General features: G+C 39.5%; 1 protein-coding gene across 1 annotated transcript; it reads right to left on the bottom strand.

Moving 5' to 3' along the window:
* Window positions 1–7,537: 7,537 nt before the first annotated feature.
* Window positions 7,538–8,640, bottom strand: LOC129671931 (GTP-binding protein 10-like). Its single transcript, XM_055601105.1, is given in 2 exon segments — window positions 7,538–7,726; window positions 7,729–8,640. Coding segments are annotated over 2 exon segments (1,101 nt in total).
* Window positions 8,641–21,399: the final 12,759 nt, after the last annotated feature.

Here is a 21,399-nt window from a genome sequence, read left to right as displayed (position 1 = left end):
GGGTCAGATGAAAGGGGAGGAGGGAGGGTGGGATTGGAAGGGAATGAGAGAGTGGGATACAGCTGGGATACGAAATTAAAAAAATGTAACTAAAAAAGAAAAAAAAAAAGAACAAACAGACAAAAAGAAATACTTACCATATTGAACTCATCTCCAGAATAATATGGACTTTTTTGGTGATGGTCGTTGTACCAGGTGTCTGTGGAATGAGGCTCAGGTGTTTGGAGAGTGTGAGACCACTTTGTGGAGAATGGATGTTTCTCTACACACCCCATGTGCAGGCCAGCTCAGGGATAAAAGACACTGTCTCGAAGGATTTAGGAAACCGTGTCATTGCAAAGTTGGTTAGAGGCCACTGATTTTTTTTAAAAGACTTATTATACTTTATTCATAAAATAATATTTTGTGATGTTTAATGTAAGGGCAGGGCTTCTTCAGGTTGGTAAAAATGCTGATAAGGCTCTAGGAACCAGGCTGCTGCAATCACTTGGGCAGGAGGTTGGAAGGTTTCTGTGGAAGCTGGGCGATGAGAAACAAGAATAGGAGGAAGTCCTGAAACTCGAAATGCTACATTGTGTTTCTACAGCAAAGAAGATAGCATTGAAGGTAAAAGGAGAAAAAGCCACCGAAAGAATTTAAAATATTAGTCATCAGAGTAGAATTACTATGGCAGCAGAAAAGAAAAGGCAGGATAGAAAAGTTACATGGAAAAGAGAGGTTCTGTTTAGGACATGCTAAATTGCCATGGCAGAGCTGTTAACAACAGCTGACATTTGCATGATTATCTGCTTGAGGGGACCTTAGCCCGTTTCTCTGGCCTGCTTCTCTTGTACCCAAGGTCTCTGGCTGCCACAACCCCTTTAAAATTTAACACCGTGGTTCTCAGCCTTCCTTTAATACAGTTCCTCATGTTGTGGTGACCTCCCACCATAAAATTATTATTTTTTTATTTCTACTTCATAACTGTAATTTTGCTACTGTTATGAATGATAATATAAATATCTTTGAAGAAAGGGGTCTGCCAAGGGGGTTGCAATGCACAGGTTGAGAATGGCTGCTTTAGACTCTTTGCAAGGTCCCTAACATTGCTGTGGACTTGTTCTCAGTTTTTCCTGGGCCTCATTTCACTTAAAGTTTTTTTTTTTATTCTTTTAAAAATTTTTATATTAATTACTGTTTATTCACTTTGTATCCCAGTTGTCACCCTCTCCCTCATTCCCTCCCAATCCCATCCTCCCTCCCTCATTTCCTCCCAAGCCCCTCCCCAAGCCCACTGATCATTTAAAGTTTTTTTAAAAAGAAAGTCCACCGGCTGTATTACTGGAAGGACTTGCCTTCACACTGTGTCACTCAGCACTGTGTCTCCATATCATTCCTCCATCATATATACCACTTTCATTCTTCAGCTTTGATTTGCCCAGGAGCTCGCTAACTCACCACATAGGAACCTGTATGGGCAGAAACTTTGCTTTTCACAGTTCTACATTCTCAGAGTCTGTTGCATAGTAAATGCTTGAGTAACTGAATCATATGTGTCAGGCATTGGACATTCAGGATCTCTGGCAATCCCCACAATGCTGTGTAAGTTGGATATAATTATCAATCTCATTTTATGGATAAGTAAATAAGGAAAAAGAGTGCTCATGCAGTCTGTGTGTAACAGGATCTTGAATTCTTTCTTGCTTGTTTCTTGATCTTTTGCTCTCGTGCCTCAGCCTGGCAGATGATGTGTACGCAGGAGCTTAGGAACACAAAGCTATAGGGAGACAGAAGGTGGGAAGTGTAAAAGAGCCAAACATTTTAGAATACTAGAGATATTTCCTAAGTCGGAAGCGGTGTTAAGGTTCATAGGGACCAAAATCTTCATTGTATGGGTTTGATGATGGGATAGAGGTCACATGGTTAGTTATTGTTTGGGAGGATGCTAGAACCCTTCTAATTTCATGTTTTATGTTCTTTATGAAGGTCCAAAAAGTGGAAGCAATGGCTTAAGGGCCATAAATGGGTGAGTCCCTTTGACCGCTGTATCTCCAAGTGGAGGACATAGGAAAGACGGTGGGAAGGAACTGAAACAAGTATTATGGGTAAATGAAGTATTTTATGGAGCCTGGATGGCTCTGATTACACCATAACCACTCTTTGTTGTAGCAACAGCTGAAGCTTGCTTTTGATGTCTGTGCTCCAGCCTCCTCTCACGTTGGTCTCCGTGCTCTGCCAGGATGGCTGGGGTGTGGTGATGGGAGTTATTCTTTTGTTCCATGAAGAAATGGAAGTCTCTCCAACAGTATAGGGTGGTTTTATCTAAATATACCCCATCTCCAATCGCTCTATCAAATTTTCTAGAGAAGAAATGAAAACAGGAAGAAGTAAGTGAGTTGTCACTTTTGGATAAGAAGTTAGATAATTAAAAAAAAAACATGAAGGAAAGTGGAAGAAAGAAGCATTAGCTCATCATTATATTATGAGAGCTGGGCTAGGATTATGTAAGTCCAGGCAGTTCTGTCCTTGAGAGTACCTTGAGGGAAAGTCTTCCTCTATGGTCATGCTGAAATCTTGAATTTCTTTTTGTTTAATTCTGGACTTCTAACACTGTGTGGGCATTATCTTAATTTTGGAAAGAAGGCAAGTTAGACATTCTCTTTTTTTAAATTAAATTTTAATTTTTTTATATTTGTTACAGTTTATTCACTTTGTACCCCAGATGTAGCCCCCTCCCACATTCCCTTCCAATCCCTCCCTCCCTCATCTCCTCCCATGTCCCTCCCCAAGTCCACTGATTAGGGGAGGTCCTCTTCCTTTTCTATTTTATCAGATCTCATCGGGACTGCCTGCATTTTCCTCCTCTGTGGCCTGGCAAGGCTGCTACCCCGTCGGAGGTCGGTGGGGGTGGGTGGTCAAAGAGCTTGCCATTGAGTTCATTTCAGAGATAGCCCATGTTCCCCTTACAAGGGTACCCACTTGGAGACTGAGATGCCATGGGCTATATCTGTGCAGGGGTTCTAGGTTATATCCATGAATGGTACTTGGTTGGAGTATCAGTCTCAGAAAAGACCCCTGGGCCCAGATTTTTGGTTCTGTTGCTTTCCTTGTGGAGCTCCTGTCCTCTCCAGGTCTTACTATCTCCCCTTTCTTTCTCTGTCCAAAGTTTGGTTAAGAGTCTCAGCATCTGCTTTGATACACTGCTGGGTAGAGTCTTTCACAGGGCTTCTGTGGTAGGCTCCTGTCCTGTTTCCTGTTTTCTCCCTCTTCCAATGTCCATCCCATTTATCTTTCTGAGGGAGGATTGATCATCTTACCCAGGGTCTTCCTTCTTGTTTAGCTTCTTTAGGTGTACAGATTTTAGTATGTTTATCCTATATTATAGGTCTAGTACCCACTTATAAGTGAGTACATACCGTGTGTGTCTTAGACATCCTCTTAAGGACATTCAGAACATGTTGAGTTGTCATATAACAGTGGAAACCACTTTCAGGATCAAATATGATTAGACACATGACACCCATGGCTCAACACCCTCATCTGAACTTTGTGAAAATAATGATGATATAATTTGCTTTTATTTTATTCTTAAGTTTATATTGTATTAAAAAAAACCTCAGCCATTTCCCTAAGTTACTTCAGCATGTCACACTTGTCACCAGCCTTGCTTTCTTTTCATTTTTGCAGGGCTGCTGTTATGGAACAGGTTGGTAAATGTCACTTTGGTGTGTGTGTGTGTGTGTGTGTGTGTGTGTGTGTGTGTGTGTGATGGAAACAGAAACCCATGTGAAGATAATTTCCCTGAAATTATAGCTGTTGAGAAATTGTTCTACCTTCTGGTCTTTGTGACATTCCTCTAACAATGTCAGGAATTTCTCTGGCATCCGTTTCTATGGGACTCAAAGTCATTAACAGATGTGATCCAATTATCTTCTTAAATCTCTGGATGTAACAGGCATCAGGGTTCATCCGCCTGCTAGGTTTTGAGATAAGTCAGGATTTGGGTGAAAGGCTCTCTCCAACCTTTTGGCACTTGAGACTTGTCTGTTAGCCAAGTTTCTTCGTGTCTTTGTCTTCACAGGGCAAGATGTTCATGGTGCTCACTTCAGCCTTTCAAAGACGTCTTCCTTCTCTAAGCATTGCAGCTCTCCCAAGATCCTGTGAAGGGGTGGAATAGGAAATATTTCCCAGAGCCTACACTTATCCTACTTTTTCATAGAAGATGAAGCTGGCACCCAAGTGAGAATGTTCTAGGATTTCTTACCTTAGAAGAAATTGAAATGCAGAATGTTTGTGACTGACTATTATAACAGGGCAAGCCTGGGATTAGAGTGACACCATCATTTTAAGGGTAAACCAATGTCACCTACTCTGTTTACCTGAGAGGGGTCAGCATTATTTCCCATAGTTCAGTGCATGTCAAAATTTATTCACTAAGCAAATTTGTAGTATAGTCCTTCTAAGGCTCTCCTGAAGGAACCAGATATGTGACAGCTCTATGTTTTACCCTTGGGAATGTCACAGGCTGTTTAATAGAAGCCGACTGAGAGTCACATCAATATGGTCATAGTTGTGTCAGTGTCTGCCTTTTACTTTGTAGTGGTGTAGATATTCAGAACTTCCTTATTTGAGAGGAAGCATGATATTTCAGTTAATAGTGTTTAGTGAGATATATTTCACAGAAATTCAAATGTCGACACAAAGTGTTTTTCCTTTTGCAGTGGTTATATAGATATTTTTAGTTGTGGGTTTTTTAAAATATGTACAGATAATAATGGTTTTCAAATAATATTTTGCTATAAAGTAAGAGATTTTTGAAAACAAAATGGCATCCAGTTAATGTATATAAGGATATTTATATCTTGTAGCATGCTTTCAAGTTTACAGATTTCTTTATGTAACACTGTCCAGTGGAAAACTCAGCAGCAAGACTCACTGGAAAAATAGCAGCAGCTGCCTCTTTACTGTTCATAAGAAAACCCCAGCATGTCTCTGTGATTACCTCCCCCTAATGGGGGAACAGCCTTACCAGGCCACAGAGGAAGGCAATGCAGTCAGTCTTGATGAGACTTGATAGGCTAGGGTCAGAGGGAAGGCGAGAAGGACCTCCCCTATCAGTGGACTTGGAGAGGGGCATGGGAGGAGAAGAGGAAAGGAGGGTGGCATTGGGAGGGGCTGAGGGAGGGGGATACATCTGGGATACAAAGTGAATAAACTGTAATTAATAATAAAATACATTTTAAAAAGAGGAAATGCTGAACTGAGAAATAAAAAAATGAAAAAAAAACCAAAAACCAAAGAAAACCCCCAAAACTCCTGCATGTAAAGCTGTATATGACACGTAGAGGTTACCATGACATAACTGAAGTGAATTGATTGCTTATATATTTATTCTCGTTTTTTCCAGGGAACCATAATCAAAACAAAACAGAAAGATTTAATGAATGAAACAATTTTGATAGAACCTTTCTTCTTTTCCAAAGTTTGAATCCAGACCCTGAGCATGCTAGACATGAGCTGCATCCTTAACTCTATAATAAGACCTTTTCTGTGGCTGAAAGGATGGCATGGTCTTGTGTTCCATATTCTACCCTCATAAATACCCACCCTTTGGGGGCAGATGTGAGAACTATTCATTATATGGGATCATAGATCCAGAAAAAGCATGAAAGGACCTTAAAGCAGGAAATGCCTCACATCTGTATGTGAAGAAAACAGAGAAAGTGCAGTGAGTCTAAAGCACATGCCCTGGAGCATTTGTGTGACACCCTCAGGACATAAGCTCACATCTGTTGGATGTCGATCAGCTTTTTCCAGCAGCATCAGCTAGCTAAGGAGTAAGTCAGCTGGTGGCTCCAATGAAGGCCATGTCTTCATGAACCTGACTATTACCGGAAAAGACCAAGACAGAAAAAAGCTCTTTTGTGAAACAACTACCAAATATTTCTGGACAAATATGTTAGTAAGTCACGTGCCTCAAAACTGACATTTCAAAGTGATTGTACCAGTTTACATTCCCACCAGCAATGAAGGAGGGTTCTCCTTTTTCCACAACCTCTCCAGCATGTGTTGTTACTTGAGTTATTTATCTTAGCCATTTTGATGGGTGTAAGGTGAAATCTCAGGGTCGTTTTGATTTGCATCTCCCTAATAGCTAAGGATGTTGAGCATTTCTTTAAGTGTTTCTCTGCCATTAGATATTCCTCTACAGAGAATTCTTTGTTTAGCTCTGTACCCCATTTTTTAATTGGAATAATTGATTTATTGCTTTTTAACTTCTTTAGTTCTTTATATATGCTGGATATCAGCCCTCTGTCAGATATAGGGTTGGTGAAGATCCTTTCTCAGTCTGTAGGCTGTCGTTTTGTTCTGATGACAGTGTCTTTTGCTTTACAGAAGCTATTCAGTTTCATGAGGTACCATTTATTTTTTAAAATTCTTTATTAATTACCCTTTATTCACTTTGTATCCCCCCTGTGGTTCCCTCCCTCCTCCCATCCCAATCCCTCCCTTCCTCCACCCTCTGCACGCATGCCCCTCCCCAAGTCAACTGATAGGGGAGGTCTTCTTTTCATTCCTTCTGATCCTAGTCAATTGGGTCTCATCAGGAGTGGCTGCATTGTCTTCTTCTGTGGCCTGGTAATGCTGCTTCCCCCTCAGGGGGAGGTGATCAAAGAGCAAGCCAATCAGTTCATGTCAGAGACAGTCCCTGTTTCTGTTACAATGGAACCCACTTGGATACTGAACTGCGATGGGCTACATCTGTGCAGGGGTCTTAGGTTATCTCTATGCATAGTCCTTGGTTGGAGTATCAGTCTCAGGAAAGACCCCTGTGCTTAGATTTTTTGGTTCTCTTCCTCTCCTTGTGGAATTCCTGTCCTCTCCAGATCTTACTGTTTCATGAGGTCCCTTTTATTGATTGTTGCTCTTAGAGCCTGTGCTGTTGGTGTTCTGTTCAGGAAGTTGTCTCCTGTGCCAATGAGTTCTAGGCTGTTCCCCCCTTTTTCTTCTAACCGATTTAGAGTATCTGGTTTTATGTTGAGGTTTTTTTTTTAATTGACATAAAATTATACATTTGTCTTTATTATATACAGCATGTTTTGAAACAACATGTTTTTTAAAAAATCAAGCTGTTTTAAAATACATATTTTCTCAGATTATTTTTGTGGCCAGAACACTTAAACCTACTTTTTAACAAATTTTCAAAATATGCAGATGTTGTTCTAAGTATAAACAGAGCTGCAGAGTTTCACTGAAAGTTTGTATCTTTGACCAACATCTCTTAACTTTCTAGCTCCTGTTTATAATATAAACAATCAACATTTTTCAGATTTAATTTGTTGTTTTAAGATTCCACGTGTGAGTGAGACCACATGATATTTGTCTTGCTGTGTCTGCCCGATTCCTTTAAACATAATGCATTCTAGGATCATCCATGTTTTGAACAACATGATTTTCTTCTTCCTTAGAACCAAGAAGCAGCCCAGCAAGAGGCTTTCCTAGATGTAAATGCTGCCTTTTCGGGAAATGGCAGTAGCACGCTTTGGTGTGACTCCCTCTAAGGTGCTGAACTGGACATCTGCAAACTAAGCAACTGTTTCCTATGATAGGCATCATTTTCTTTGTGGTCCTGTTCATCCAGCATCTTCCTTACACAGGTCTTCAATCCCTCAATCCCTTCACCAGTAACTGTTGAGATGGGGAGGATATGCTGGAACTCTACAGCCTTCTCTGGAATCATGTTTTTTTTTCAAATAACTGCAGGAAATCTTGGAGCTGCTTCATCAATTCATGAAGTTTAACTTGGGCATTTGGCAAGTCCATCTTATTAACTGCCAAGAGTGCAGGTTTTGTCTGCAGTTCCTCTTTGTATAACTCCAACTCTTTTGTAAGAAGCATTATAGTTTCAAATGCTGTTCTGTATGGAGTTACAGAAGAAAGCTGAAATCCAGAAATATCAACAACAAACAGCAGCTGTCTGGTTCTCTCTAAATGCTTGAGGAATTTGTGGCCCATTCCTTTGTTCATATGTGCTCCTTCTATCAAACCTGGGAGATCAGCTACTGAAATCTGTTTGAAATCATTGTACATTATCTTTCCAATTTCAGGCCTTAGCGTTGTAAATGCATAATCTGCAATCACAGGTTTTGCATGGGAAACCCGACTTAGTAAGGAGGATTTTCCAGCATTTGGGAATCCTACTAGACCTACATCAGCTATAATTTTTAGGTCAAGGTGAATTATTTGCTTCTGGCCTTTCAAGGGTAAGAAATTTGTATGTAATTTACCACCAAGGCCACCTTTAGCAACTAGAATTCTGTCTTCTTCTTTATTGAGTTCTCCTATAACTTTACCATTTTCACCAGTTACAGAAATACCCACAGGTACAGGGATTTCACAGTCTTTACCTTTGGCGCCCTTCAGTGCACTAACTCGACTGTTGGCTCCTCCTCCAGCCACAAACCATTTCTGAGGATATTTGTTTTTAAGTAGTTTTAAGGTCATATTTTTATGGGCTACAACCCAGACATCACCACCTTTTCCACCTTCTCCCCCTAAACGAGGGTAACCCATTCCACCGCTTCCTCCCTTGGTGAAGAGTCTTAGGTTATCAATGAAATTTCCATACTTTCTCAACAACGCGCAGCCGAGGCGCACCATGAGCTCGGAGGGGCTATGTTGAGGTTTTTGATCTACTTGGACTTTAGTTTTGTGCAGGATGATAAATATGGTTCTATTTTCATTTTTCTGCATGTAGACATCCAGTTGGACCAGCACCATTTGCTCAGACAATTAGAAATAGTGCTTCCTCAAGACCCAGCTATACCACTCCTAGGCATATATCCAAAATTTGCTCAAGTACACAACAACGACATTTGCTCAGCCATGTTTGTAGCAGCTTTATTTGTAATTGTCAGAACCAGGAAATAACCCAGATGTCCCTCAACGGAGGAATGGATACAGAAATTGTGGTATTTTTACACAATGGAATACTACTCAGCAATCAAAAATGAGAAAATCATGAAATTTGCAGGCAAATGGTGGGATCTAGAAAAGATCATTTTGAGTGAAGTATCCCAGAAGGAGAAAGACACACATGGTATATACTCACTCATATATTCCTATAAGATATGATAAACATAATGAAATCTATACACCTAAAGAAGATAAACAAGAAAGATGACCCGGTATAAGATGATCAATCCTCCTTAGAAAGACAAATGAGATGTGCATTGGAAGTAGGAGAAAACAAGTAACAGGACAGGAACCTACCACAGAGGGCCCCTGAAAGACTCTACCTAGCAGTGTATCAAAGCAGATACTAAGACTCAAAACCAAACCTTCGGCAGAGTGCAGGGAACTCTATGAAAGGAGGGAGAGTTTGTATGACGTGGAATGGATAGGAGCTCCACAAGGACCAAATATATCTGGGCACAGGGGTCTTTTCTGAGACTGACACTCCACCAAGGACCATGTATGGATATAACCTAGAACCTCTGCTTGGATGAAGCCCATGGTAACTCAGTAACCAATTGGTTTCCCATAGTAAGGGGAAAAGGGACTATTTCTGACAGGAACTCAATGGCAGGCTCTTTGACCTCCCCACCCCCAAGGGAGGAACAGCTCTGCTAGGCCACAGAGGAGGACTTTGCAGCCAGTCCTCAAGATACCTGATAAACCAGGGTCAGCTAAAAGGGGAGGAGGTCCTCCCCAATCAGTGGACTTGTAAAGGGGCAGGGAGGAGATGAGGGAGGGAGGGTTTGGGAGGGACTGAAGGAGTGGGATACAGCTGGGATACAGAGTTAATAAAATATAAATGATGAAAGAAAGAAAAAAACAAAGAAAGAAAGAAAAAAAAGTAACACTGTAAAAAAAATAAAAAAGAAAGAAAAAGACCCTGACATTTCCAGGAGTGTGTTCGAGAAACTACAATTCAATAGTTCTTGAACCACTTTTTAGAGAGGTTGGGTATGGTCACTCCTATGGTATGTCTGAAATTTGCCTGGGTTTGTAGATTTGAAGCTAGACTTACTGAGTAAAGAACTGTGGCTGATTTCTAGCAACAGAGAACCAGCTCTTCTCTTTCTTTTTAAAGGAGAGCTGTATTAGACTATGATGCTGTAATCGTATATGCAAACACAGATTGCAAGGATATTTCCAGTATTGCCCTTGCTGAAAGGAAGGAAAAGCTTACCATCTCACTACTAACTTTTAAAGACTCGGACCAAAATTTGGAGATACTTAAAAAATTTTAAAATTACCTTACTCAGTATTATCGGATTTTTCTGCTGTTATTACAGTAAAGTTTTCCAGCAGTTTTGATGATGCTACACTAAGAAATACATTTTCTTTCACCACCACATGCACCACATAATCAGCAAAAATTATGAAGCTACTATCAGCATTATTGATTTTATTCTCTTCTATTTGAAGAAATGCTATTCATAACCAATTAAAATGATTTCGTGGCTCTAATTTGTGAAGAAATGGAAGCCATTGGGGGATAGTGTAAGGGTGATTAGTTTCTGGATTGTGTGTTACAGTATAAAGTAAGTTTTAATAAGTTCAAACAAATCTATCTCTTGAAATCCCTGAGTCTTCATTGTGGTGGAACTATTTAGAGCCTTTTAGCTTTTCAAATGTACAGTACATTGTTGTTAACTATGGGCATTCTCCTTTGCAATAGTATACTGACTTTTTTCCCCCATCTAACTTAGCAGCCACAGACCTACCTTTTTCTGTCTTTAACTTGTCACCATTCTTTGCAGCCTCCTGTAACCTTCAATCCTCTATGAGATCAGTGGTTTTAGATTCTCCACAAAAGCAAGCTTGTGTGATACTTATACATCTTTTCTTCCACCTATATATGGGCTTGGAGAATAAAATGGAGGTTGTCAGATTTCATGTGGTAGGTGATTACCTGCTGAGGTATTTAAAAATTATTTAAAAAATATTTTTTGGTGTATGGGTGTTTTGTCTGCATGTATGTCTGTGTACTCCATAGGTGCATGGTACCACTGGAGGCCAAAAAGGAGGTGCTGAATTTCCTGGGACTGGAGTTAAAGATGACTGTGAGCTGCTAAGCGAGTGCTGGAAACTGAACCCAGGTCCTTTGGAAGAGCAGCCATTATTCTTAATTGCTGGGACATCTTTTCAGCTCTATTTTAAATATTTAAAATCTGTGTTCTAGGCACATTGAATTAAAATTTTTGATTTACTATTCTTTATATATCTTATCTATATGTGTGTATGTGTCTCCGGTGTGTACCTGGTGCCCGCAGAACCAGAAGAGGATGTCAGATACCGTGGAGCTGGAATTAGAGACACTTGTGAATTGCTATGCAGACGAAGGGTCCTCCGCAAAAGCAGGTGCTGGTAATCACTGAGCCATCTGCACACTGGGCTTTGATCATTGAGGAAGAACTCTAGCTCATGACTAGAGTATATAACTTGTAGGAAACTTTAGAGCCAAGATGATGGGCTCTAAAAAGTTGAAGATGAGAATAGCTAGCTATGGAGGGCACAATTGATAATTGGTGAATGAATCTTGTAGGCAGTAGCTTTACAGAATCTTCCAAAGCTTAAGAAAAGACGCAAAAGAATCATAATAGGCTACTCTTCAGGTTTTCCTTAGCCAAGGGACTTTCAGCCAGAGGAACTGAATTATTCCCATTTTGTTCATCTCTACCCCATGAAGATACACACAGCAGTTCGCTGCAGGCTGTTTCCATGTGAGTTAGTGGTTATGAGTTCAAGACTTTCTCTTGGTCTGTAAGTAGGAATAATATTGCAGAGCTCACATGGATGTGTGGTATTAGAGGGAGCTTATGTGTACAAAGCTTCTAATGTTGTCAGAGCTCCTGTGTCCTTTTTGGCCCCCACCACTTTGGTTGTTATATTGGGCTTTTGAGATAGGATCTTACTATAAAGCTTAAGCCACCTCAAAATCATAGTTCTCCAGCCTCTGCTTCAGAGTGCAGGAGTTGAAGCTGCATGATACCGTTTATGGTTGCTGGTAGTTGTTACTGTTTATTTATTTCTAGTTTCTAGACTGATTTTATTTGAACAAGGGATCCAGGGAGTCCCATTTGTAACCAGGATGCCACTCATAGTACACTGTTTTATTCATGTGTGAAAGTATATCTCTACTTACAGGAATTTGCAGAGAGGTAAACACATGTTACTTTACAAGTACATTTCTCTTCTTTTTCATGGAGAAAGAATAACAGCCCATCCAATAACTGGGCTCCTTTAAGATAACTGGTAGATAAGCTTCAGCCACCTACACACCAACCAGCCGCCAACCTGACCTTCTGGAAGTTGTGGGAGAAGAGCCACTGAATGAAAATGACAGAAGTGTGATTGCAGATGAGACAGAGTTATTGGAGACTGCGTTTCCAGGAAAAATAGGCACTGGTTTCTAGAAGGAAATTCCCTGTCCTCGGAGATATCTGTTCTTGTAGTTCACATTTACCCAAGTCCCTTGTAAGAGCCATGATTGCTCGGCTATGAACTCTGGTTTCTACTGAGTGGCAAAGTAGAAGGGGACAGTCTGTCATTTGTGAATGTCCACGCCACTTGAACCAGCTTTTGATTTTTGTTTTCGTCACCTTTGGGCTGTTTGTTCCTGTGGGGAGGAACTGGTACGGGTGTTCTTGCTATAAAGCAAACGTTATGGTCTGAAGAAGATGAGCTCCACAACCGTCACTTCTACCTTTGCATAGTCTCAAGCTGGACAAATTGCACATAGTTTACTGAGGCAGGGGCTGCTCTGATGATCTCTTGACTGTCTTCTTTATTTTGATGTTCATTCTACTTTTGCAGCAAAAAACTCCTCTCATTTTCTCGGAAATTATGTGAGAGAATGGAACATACAGAAGCAATGAAAATACATGATTCCTGTTGCCAAGGTCTTGTAGTGTTTCTTGGTTCTAGTTAAGGATCTGAGCCGGTGATATTTATAGGTAGTGTTATAATTTTGTGTGGTTCAGGTTTGCTGAGGTTACGGAAATGATTCAACTCTGCCTGTTCACCTCTATTTAGTAAGTAGATTTTTTTTTTCATTACAGAAGAAAGAAAATATTTCTTTCATAAATATTATAATTCAGTGGTCACCTCAGAAAAGCTCCATAAAGATGTCTCTCCTTGCTCATGGTCATCATCTTGACTGTGGAATGTCTCTTCTGGTTGCTATAATTGTCATGACTGTACTTGGACAGTGGTCTCACGTGCAGAAGAGATGAAAGTAGAGGTTATGTGTAGAAATACTTTCTCTCACTTGAAGTTCTTAATTTAAACAATGACAGAATTTGTAGTGTCATGCTTTTGGTTCAAAAATTCTTTTTTGTTTTAGGGAAATGAGTATAGAGTTAGTTCAATAATGTAAGATTACTGACTTGAAGCTACTATGGAAAATATTTTAAGTTTTTCCCCTCAGTCTGGGTTCGTTAGGAAATGAAAGGAATTCTTTTGTCTTCCTTCAGTCTTAAAGTGGAAATTATAGCTAAAAATTTAAATGTGAAAGATGCTAATATTTATGGGTACTCAATTAAAATAGTTTTATGTGTATTGTGTAGAACAGGCATAGTTGTTACTTCCCACTCATTTTAATTTTTTTTTGGTAGAAGGTTAACAAGGGGAGGGTGCTGTAGAGGTGGACCAGAAGCTGAGAGTGTGTGCTACTCTTACAAAGAACCCAAGACCAGTTCTCATTACCCATTCTGGGGAGCTTACAACTGCCTGTAACTAGAGCTCCAGGATATCTGACATGCTCACACTCGCGCATACCCACAACACATAATTAAAATAATTCTTAAGTGAGTAAGGAAAGACTGTGACAGTAAGTGTGAGTTAAAAACAAAACAATAGGTATATACCCAAAGTTTGCTCAAGTACACAAAAGGGATATTTGCTCAACCATGTTTATAGCAGCTTTATTTGTAATAGCCAGAACCTGGAAACAACCCAGATGTCCATCAACGGAGGAATGGGTACAGAAATTGTGGTATTTTTACACAATGGAATACTACTCAGCAATCAAAAATGAGAAAATCATGAAATTTGCAGGCAAATGGTGGGATCTAGAAAAGATCATCTTGAGTGAAATATCCCAGAAGGAGAAAGACAAACATGGTATATACTCACTTATATAGACCTATAAGATATAATAAACATAATGAAATCTATACACCTAAAAAAGATAATCAAGAGAGTGGACATGGGGTAAGATGATCAATCCTCGTTTTGAAAGACAGATGGGATGCGCATTGAACATTGACAGGAGTTTACTGAGCGCATTGGAAAGACTCTAACTAGCAGTGTTTTCAAATCAAAGACTCATGACCAAACCTCTGGCAGAGTACAGGGAATCATAAGAAAGAAGGGGAGTTAGACTGATGAGGAAAGGATAGGAGCTCCACAAGGACCAAAGATATCTGGGCACAGGGTCTTTTCTGAGACTGACATGCAACCAAGGACCATGTATGAATGTAACCCAGAACCTCTGCTCAGATGTAGCCTGTGGTAGCTCAGTAACCAATTGGTTTCCCATAGTGAGGGGAACAAGGACTATTTCTAACAGGAACTCAATGGCTGGCTCTTTGGCCTCCCCACCCCCCAAGGGAGGAGCAGTCCTGTTAGGCCACAGAGGAGAGCTTTGCAGCCAGTCCTGAGGATACCTGATAAAACAGGATCAGATGAATGGGGAGGAGGTCCCCCCTATCAGTGGACTGGGAAAGGGGCACAGTAGAGATGAGGGAGGGAGGGGGGACTGGGAGGGAATGAGGGATCGGGACATGGCTGGGTTACAGAGTTAATAAAATGTAACTGATAAGAAAAAAATAAAATACAAAAAAGAAAAAAAACAACAAAACAATAAATACATTGAGGGTAATACTTGACATCTGCTACTGGAATACCATAAACTAAACATTCTCCTTAAAATACACACCGAAAGCATCAGTTTGCTGTGTGAATTGCCTATGAATCAGGCATTCCAACTAACCTGTGCTCATATAAGTAGGTGTTCCCACTTACATGTAGTGTTTTTCAAAACCTATATTTAATAGGGGAGCCTCCAGACAGGATTAGTTCAATAAATCTTTATTGTGAAGCGTTATGTTGCAGGTCAAGGATGAATAAAAAGAGTTCAAGGTAGCAATTAAGGAAACAAAAGGAGAAAGTAAGAGCATTCTTTGTGCTCAGCTGATTGTGAAACGAAAACTCTGGACGATACGCTGGGCGCATTGTGAGCTGTTCTAGGAGCCCAGGGGTGGTCTGCTCAGACCTTTCTCAGAGAGCACATTTATTTAGCCTTGATTCCAAAACTGTGTTCTTTCACGGAATCTGACTTTGACAGGAGATTTTTCCTTGCTTGGTAGTGTTTTTCTGCTGAGGTTTGGTGGTTTGTTGCAGAAACTTGTTTTACAGACTGAGTTCTGACTTTGATTTTTTTTTTTTTTTGAGTTCTGACTTTGAACTGTTTTTATCATTGTTCACTTCCCCTTTATCTTTCATTTTAAAATTCAGAATAAGATAGAGAGCAAAGTGCTGAGAGACTCAAGGAATGAAAATAGAGTAATGGACAAGAAAATCATTATATGATGTGTTAGCATACTCAGGGGAAGATGGCTGTTTCCTCCAGGCAGTCCTGCCCAGTTCTGTCACCTTCAGAACCACCTCCTGGCCCATGCGGACGTGACTATCTTTCATCGATGGCAGCAGATGTTGAACTCAGGACTCTGGGCTCATAAGAGAAATCCCATACTATTGAGTGATTTCATCAGCCTGTGTTTTTTTTTTTTTTTTTCATGAATGAGTCAGAAAGACCTTCCCAAATCTCTAACTACTCTCTCAGATACCTCAAGAGATCTACCAGAAAGCCGTGAGCCAGTCTTAAAGATTTAAAACCAGCTAGAGAAAATTTGTGGCTCATTTCCCCTCTTTTGTTTGTTTCTGAACAATTTAGAGACTAACATGGGAAATTTCAGAACATCACCAGTACATATCCAAACCAGATGCAAAGTTTTTAGATGCCCAGAACAAATGCTGGGGTTTTTGGCACCCTTACACATAGATCCAAGTGGGCAGGTATTAAAACCTTGTATTTTAGAGTCACAAATGCACCGCAACTGAATAAGCAGTTCAGAGAAAGGAGTTGTGGATCCTGCACAGAAAATTGTAACAGTGCATTTCAGGCTTGAAGATAAAAGGTCACTGACACACAATGGGGGTAAAATGGGAAGCATGTCTAGGGTGCACGGCTTTTGCATATGAAATGACAAAGTAGATGTGTTGGAAGGGTAGGACAATCCAGCTGTGTTTCCAGTTGGCGATATATGTCAGACTGTTAGGTCAGTTTCCTTTGGTTATGCTCAAATACAGAGCTCAGAAGATCCAGTTTCTGGTTTCCCAAAGCAATTAATGTGCTTATCTTGTTTATTTATGTCAGTATTTCTGAATGATAAAAAATGGTTCCCTATTTCCTCCTTGGGGCAGCTAAACATTTCTTTTTTAAACTGAAGGTTTATATTAGGACTGGAATAGAGGAGATTATGTAAAATGTACTATTCATTTGTTTTACTTTTTTATTGATGCATCTATGTATTTTTTAAAAATAAACTATTATGACATTTTTACACATTTGTATTATGTACTTTGATCATATCTATTTCCAAATTATATACTTGCTTCTTCCCTTTTCCAAATTCAAGGCCAAAAATTGCATTTACTTTATCTGTGTGTATTTGGGCTTTCACAGGAGACAAAGCCATGGTGTCTGTGTCCTCTGTGAGGACAGAGGATGGTTTTTGGAGGCTGCTTTTTCTCTCCCACCATGTGGGTCCTGGCCTTTAAAGTCAGTTCAGCCGTATTGGCGGCATGGGCCTTCACTTTCTGACCCATCCGGCCAGCTACCTGGTTCCTTCTCTTGCTGGTCCTTGTCCTCTTTACTCTTTTAAAATCTAGATTCCACAAATGAGGGAATACATTGTTATTTGTCTTTTTTTTTTTAACTTCTTAAAATTGCTGTTTGGTGTCTGGCTCTTTTCTGGTGTTCAGTAGGATGTTACCTAGACCATCCTTTTCAGATCAGTCATAATATTGAATCTCCAAATGGTATAATCTGCTATTCTGCATGATGCATAGCATCATGTAAAGATTCCTTTTTGGATAATCTCCATAAAATTAAAGCAAAAAGTAACTGATGATGTAAACAGAGAAAGAACGAAGAGTAAGAAAGTCATCTTTTAGGAGGCAGTTAGCTGTATTTCCTATTTCAAAAGAAAGTCAAACAGGACATGTTTTCTTTGCTCCTTCATCCAGAAAGAAATCCTACATGAGAAGAGTCAAATTATTTTGCAGAAACATCAGATGTTGGTCCACCTGTCTGATTACTGTTAAAAGCTCTAATCTGTAGCTAGGTAAATATCTTAATTAAATCACATGCCAGTTCTGATCCAGTAGAGTGCATCTGAAGCTGGAATTCTGCTCAGCAATTTGAGCCAGGGTTCATTGCTATGGTGCTTGTTCATACATAGTTAAGCATCTACCTGTACAAGCACAACATCAAATATTCACGGTTCCAGATTCCACGCTTTGCTAGTGATCTTTGGCCTCAGCTACCTATTTAGGACAATTAGGTCTGCTTGTGACACTGGCGTGAGTATGAGGTGACTTACTATGTGAAGCACGTGACAGGAAGGCATTTGCTGATATCTGCCATTCTTTTATTATAATAACTCTCTTTTGGTTATCATCTTATCTATTGGCCGAGGAATTTAAGTGCTTTCAAATTTTTCATTCATTCATCCGTATTCATTCATCCACTCACTCATGAAATAGTTACTTAATATTACTCAGACATGAAAAACGCATGATCCTTACTTCTAAATTCAGTCTGATTATCCAAATAAATTATGACATTTGACATATCACTGAACAACGTCTAAAATGATCACTTTTCTCATCTTGAGAAAATCATCTGTTGTTCAGTCCTGTGGTTGGTTAACCAGGGGTCACATCAAAGCACCAGAACACAAACTATCATAGCCAGAACATCAAAACTATTTGGGAAAATTCTCTTCAAAATACTGATCCCTGGGCCCCAGAAATATGAGTTGAGTCTGAATTTTGGAGTTTGTGTGTAGTTAAAAAGCTCAGTGGACTAGCAGAGGGATATAGGTGGACAAGAGGCAGGGTGGGATTGGGAGGAGATGAGGGAGGGGGCCACAGCCAGGATACAAATTGAATAAATTGTAATAAATGATAATAATAAAAAAAGGAAGAAAAGCTCCTAGGAACCACTGGGCTAAAGTGAGCCCAAACTCAGCTTGTCCTTTCTATACTTTGTCTTACAGCCACTAAGCGTGCCATGCCTCTGTCTGTCAGCCTCTGTTAGCCCAGAGTGCAGCTTCTGGGCTGCCTTTCATGATGGCACACGGTACTCTTTTCTCTCTGCCCAGATCATTTGCTACTTTAGTTCTCTATTATTTTATCATTTGGGCTTATTGGACAAGTGTATTTAAAAAAAAAAAACCTTCTACAAATATATCTTCTGTATATTTTGCTTTTCAAGTTAGTGTTGAAACATCTAACAGAAGAGATTGGTTGTTCTGGTTTTGCTGGTAATCACCATTTCACAGTGAACGTTACATTGCTTCTGACCACAGCAGGCATTAGTGGTCGTGGCCAACGGACTCACTTCTGCAAAGCTGGAGCCTTCCTCTAATCTATTTTGGTTTTGTCATCTGAATTAACATGAGTTTTGTGAACAGGAGTTATTTAATTTTTAAGTCTTCAATATCTAATTGCAAATTTTTATCCTTTAAATTAGCTAAAATTCTTTGGCATTTAAACTTAACATTTTCACTAGTACAAATGAAACATACAAAAAATTTTAATCTTTGGACAGTTTTTAAAGAACCTACATCATAAAGCCACAGCATGACATAGCATATACTTCCTTTTGAAGACAGACCTTGTCATATTTATGTTTGTATACCAGGCACTTGGAATATAGCAGGCTACAAATAAAGATTTGTTAAATTAATTGAATTACTTACCTGGTTAAATTGTTTCATTAGCAGACAGCTTATGAAGTCCCTTCTCATGCTGACTGTTTTGAAAACAACACAAACGCCTATTAGCATTTTATATACATTTATTTTATTACCTGTAAATTATAGAACTCTAACTTCCTTGTTTTCATTGCAGCTCCAACAGCTCCTTAGTTTGCCAACATCTTTATGGATTGTGACTTTTGTTAGCCATTGATCTGTCCAATTGTATGTGAATCTACAGATAACAACACACCTAAACAGGAACAGTCTAAGATATTGCACATAATGTATGGGTTTTTAAAATCTCATTACATAAAACACGGAAAATATTAAAAAGTAAAATAATGTAAATGTTGGTTAACGGGCTGGGGAGATGGCTCAGAGGTTGAGAGTACTGGCTGTTCTTCCAAAGGTTCTGAGTTCGATCCCCAGCAACCACATGGTGGCCCATAATCATCTATAATGAGATCTGTTGCCCTCTTCTGGCATGTAGGCACACACATAGGCTGAATACTGTATAAATAATAAAGAAATAAATCTTTAAAAAAAAAAAAAAAAAAAAAAAATGTTGGTTAACTTATTTCAGTGAAAGGCACTCATTGAGAATTATTTATATAATATCTGTCAGTCTTTTTTCTATGCATTTAAAAATGCATGTTTTAATCTAAAGCCTGTAATTTCATTTTTTTGTTTAATGCTCTCATATTATAAATGGTTTTGCAGTGTTTTATGAATAATTTCTGTAGTTTTACTGAATGAATCAATTAACAAATGTGCAATGGTCTTAAGCAATCCTCTCACACTTGAAGTTTTAGATTATATTATATTTTTGTTACAAAAACAATTTTGAATACTCTCCATTATGTGTAAAGATTTTCACATATATATATATATGACAGACATGTATATAAAAATAAAAGCTGCTTAGAAAAAAGTTAAAATAAAAATATATTTATCTATGATTTCCATGAGTGGGCTACAAGATTTCACTCCATGTACTTAAGCATATTGTTACACCAGCTTGTGAACCTTCACACCAAGACTAAGCCTATATGTCCTTGAAGTGGAAGTTTCTGATTTCCTTGAAGACTCAGTTTTGTCGTGTGATGTTTTGCTGCAAGCTGGGCATGTGATGTTTTGCCCCGGTTGGCTTGCGAGAGGGCACGTGATATTTTGCTGTGAGATTTCTCATGCGACGGGTGTGACTTCAGCCAGCTGAGAACATCTCTGGGTGGACTCTGAGCAGAGGAGATATATATTGGCCTAAGCATAGTGAGACATTGCTTTTTGGATCGGCATCACTGTGATGATCTTCATGCTTTGACATTTGACTTTGCAGAGAGAAATGTTCCAGAGAACTTCTTGGAGCAATCCAACTGAGTCTTGTGGCTTTTACTGACTTCATGTTATTGCTTGGTATTGACCTTTGGGCTGGACTGCTGGTATCTGCTGGTATCCTGACAACTGAGTTTGGTAACCCCCTAAGACCCATCAACCTTAACCAGCATGAAGTAGATAAAAGAGGTCTACAGCCTTTTTCCCTATAAATCTCTTACCTAAGGTGGGGGGTGGGATGGGAAGGAGTTGGAAGGGAGGTAAAGGTGTTTAAGAACACCAAATAAAGTAGGTTTGGTGAAAAACCTAAGCCTACATGCCCTGATATGGCTGTTGAACTGCAGAAAACAAGTCACTTGGTTTGGTCTCAGTGCCAACAGTGGCTGGTTGGAGTGTCCATGTCTGGATGTGAGGTGCTTGAGCCAGTATGTTAGCATGCATGACAGAATCTGTTCTTAAAGAGAATAGAATACTTAAAGAGAATAGAAGCCCATTGAAACAAAAGGACCAGTTAAAGTCCTGTGGCATCAGATGATGACAATGCAGCCACTTTTGATGAGAACTGATAGACTAAGATCAGAAGGAAGGATAGGAGGACCTCCCCTATCAGTGGACTTGGGGAGGGGCATGCACGAAGAAAGGGAAGGGAGGGTGGAATCGGGAGGGGAGGAGGGGGGGTTTATGGGAGGATACAAAATGTATAAAGTGTAATTAATAAAAAAAGTCCTGTGGCATCTATAGACCCTAAAGATAGCTTATTTTAAATGTTTTATTAACATGTGTAAAATGTAAATAATAACAGTTTCATTATAATATTTTCCTACCTAAATACAATGTGTTTTGATCATCTCACCCCATCAGCCTCTCTTCTCCACTTCTCATTCCTTCTGATATTTTCCTCTTCTCAACTAGTCTACTTTATTATGAGAGGTAGGAGCTGTAGGCCTATTTGGAAGATTTACTGACCCTCTCTCTCACCTATCTATCTATCTATCTATCTATCTATCTATCTATCTATCTATCTATC

Source organism: Psammomys obesus, unplaced genomic scaffold (genome assembly GCF_907164565.1).
Source record: "Psammomys obesus unplaced genomic scaffold, mPsaObe1.curated_primary_1811, whole genome shotgun sequence".
NCBI classification, from domain to species: Eukaryota; Metazoa; Chordata; class Mammalia; order Rodentia; family Muridae; genus Psammomys; species Psammomys obesus.
The sequence above is the reverse complement of the archived record's forward strand: the minus strand, read 5'-3'. Positions and strand labels throughout refer to the sequence as shown.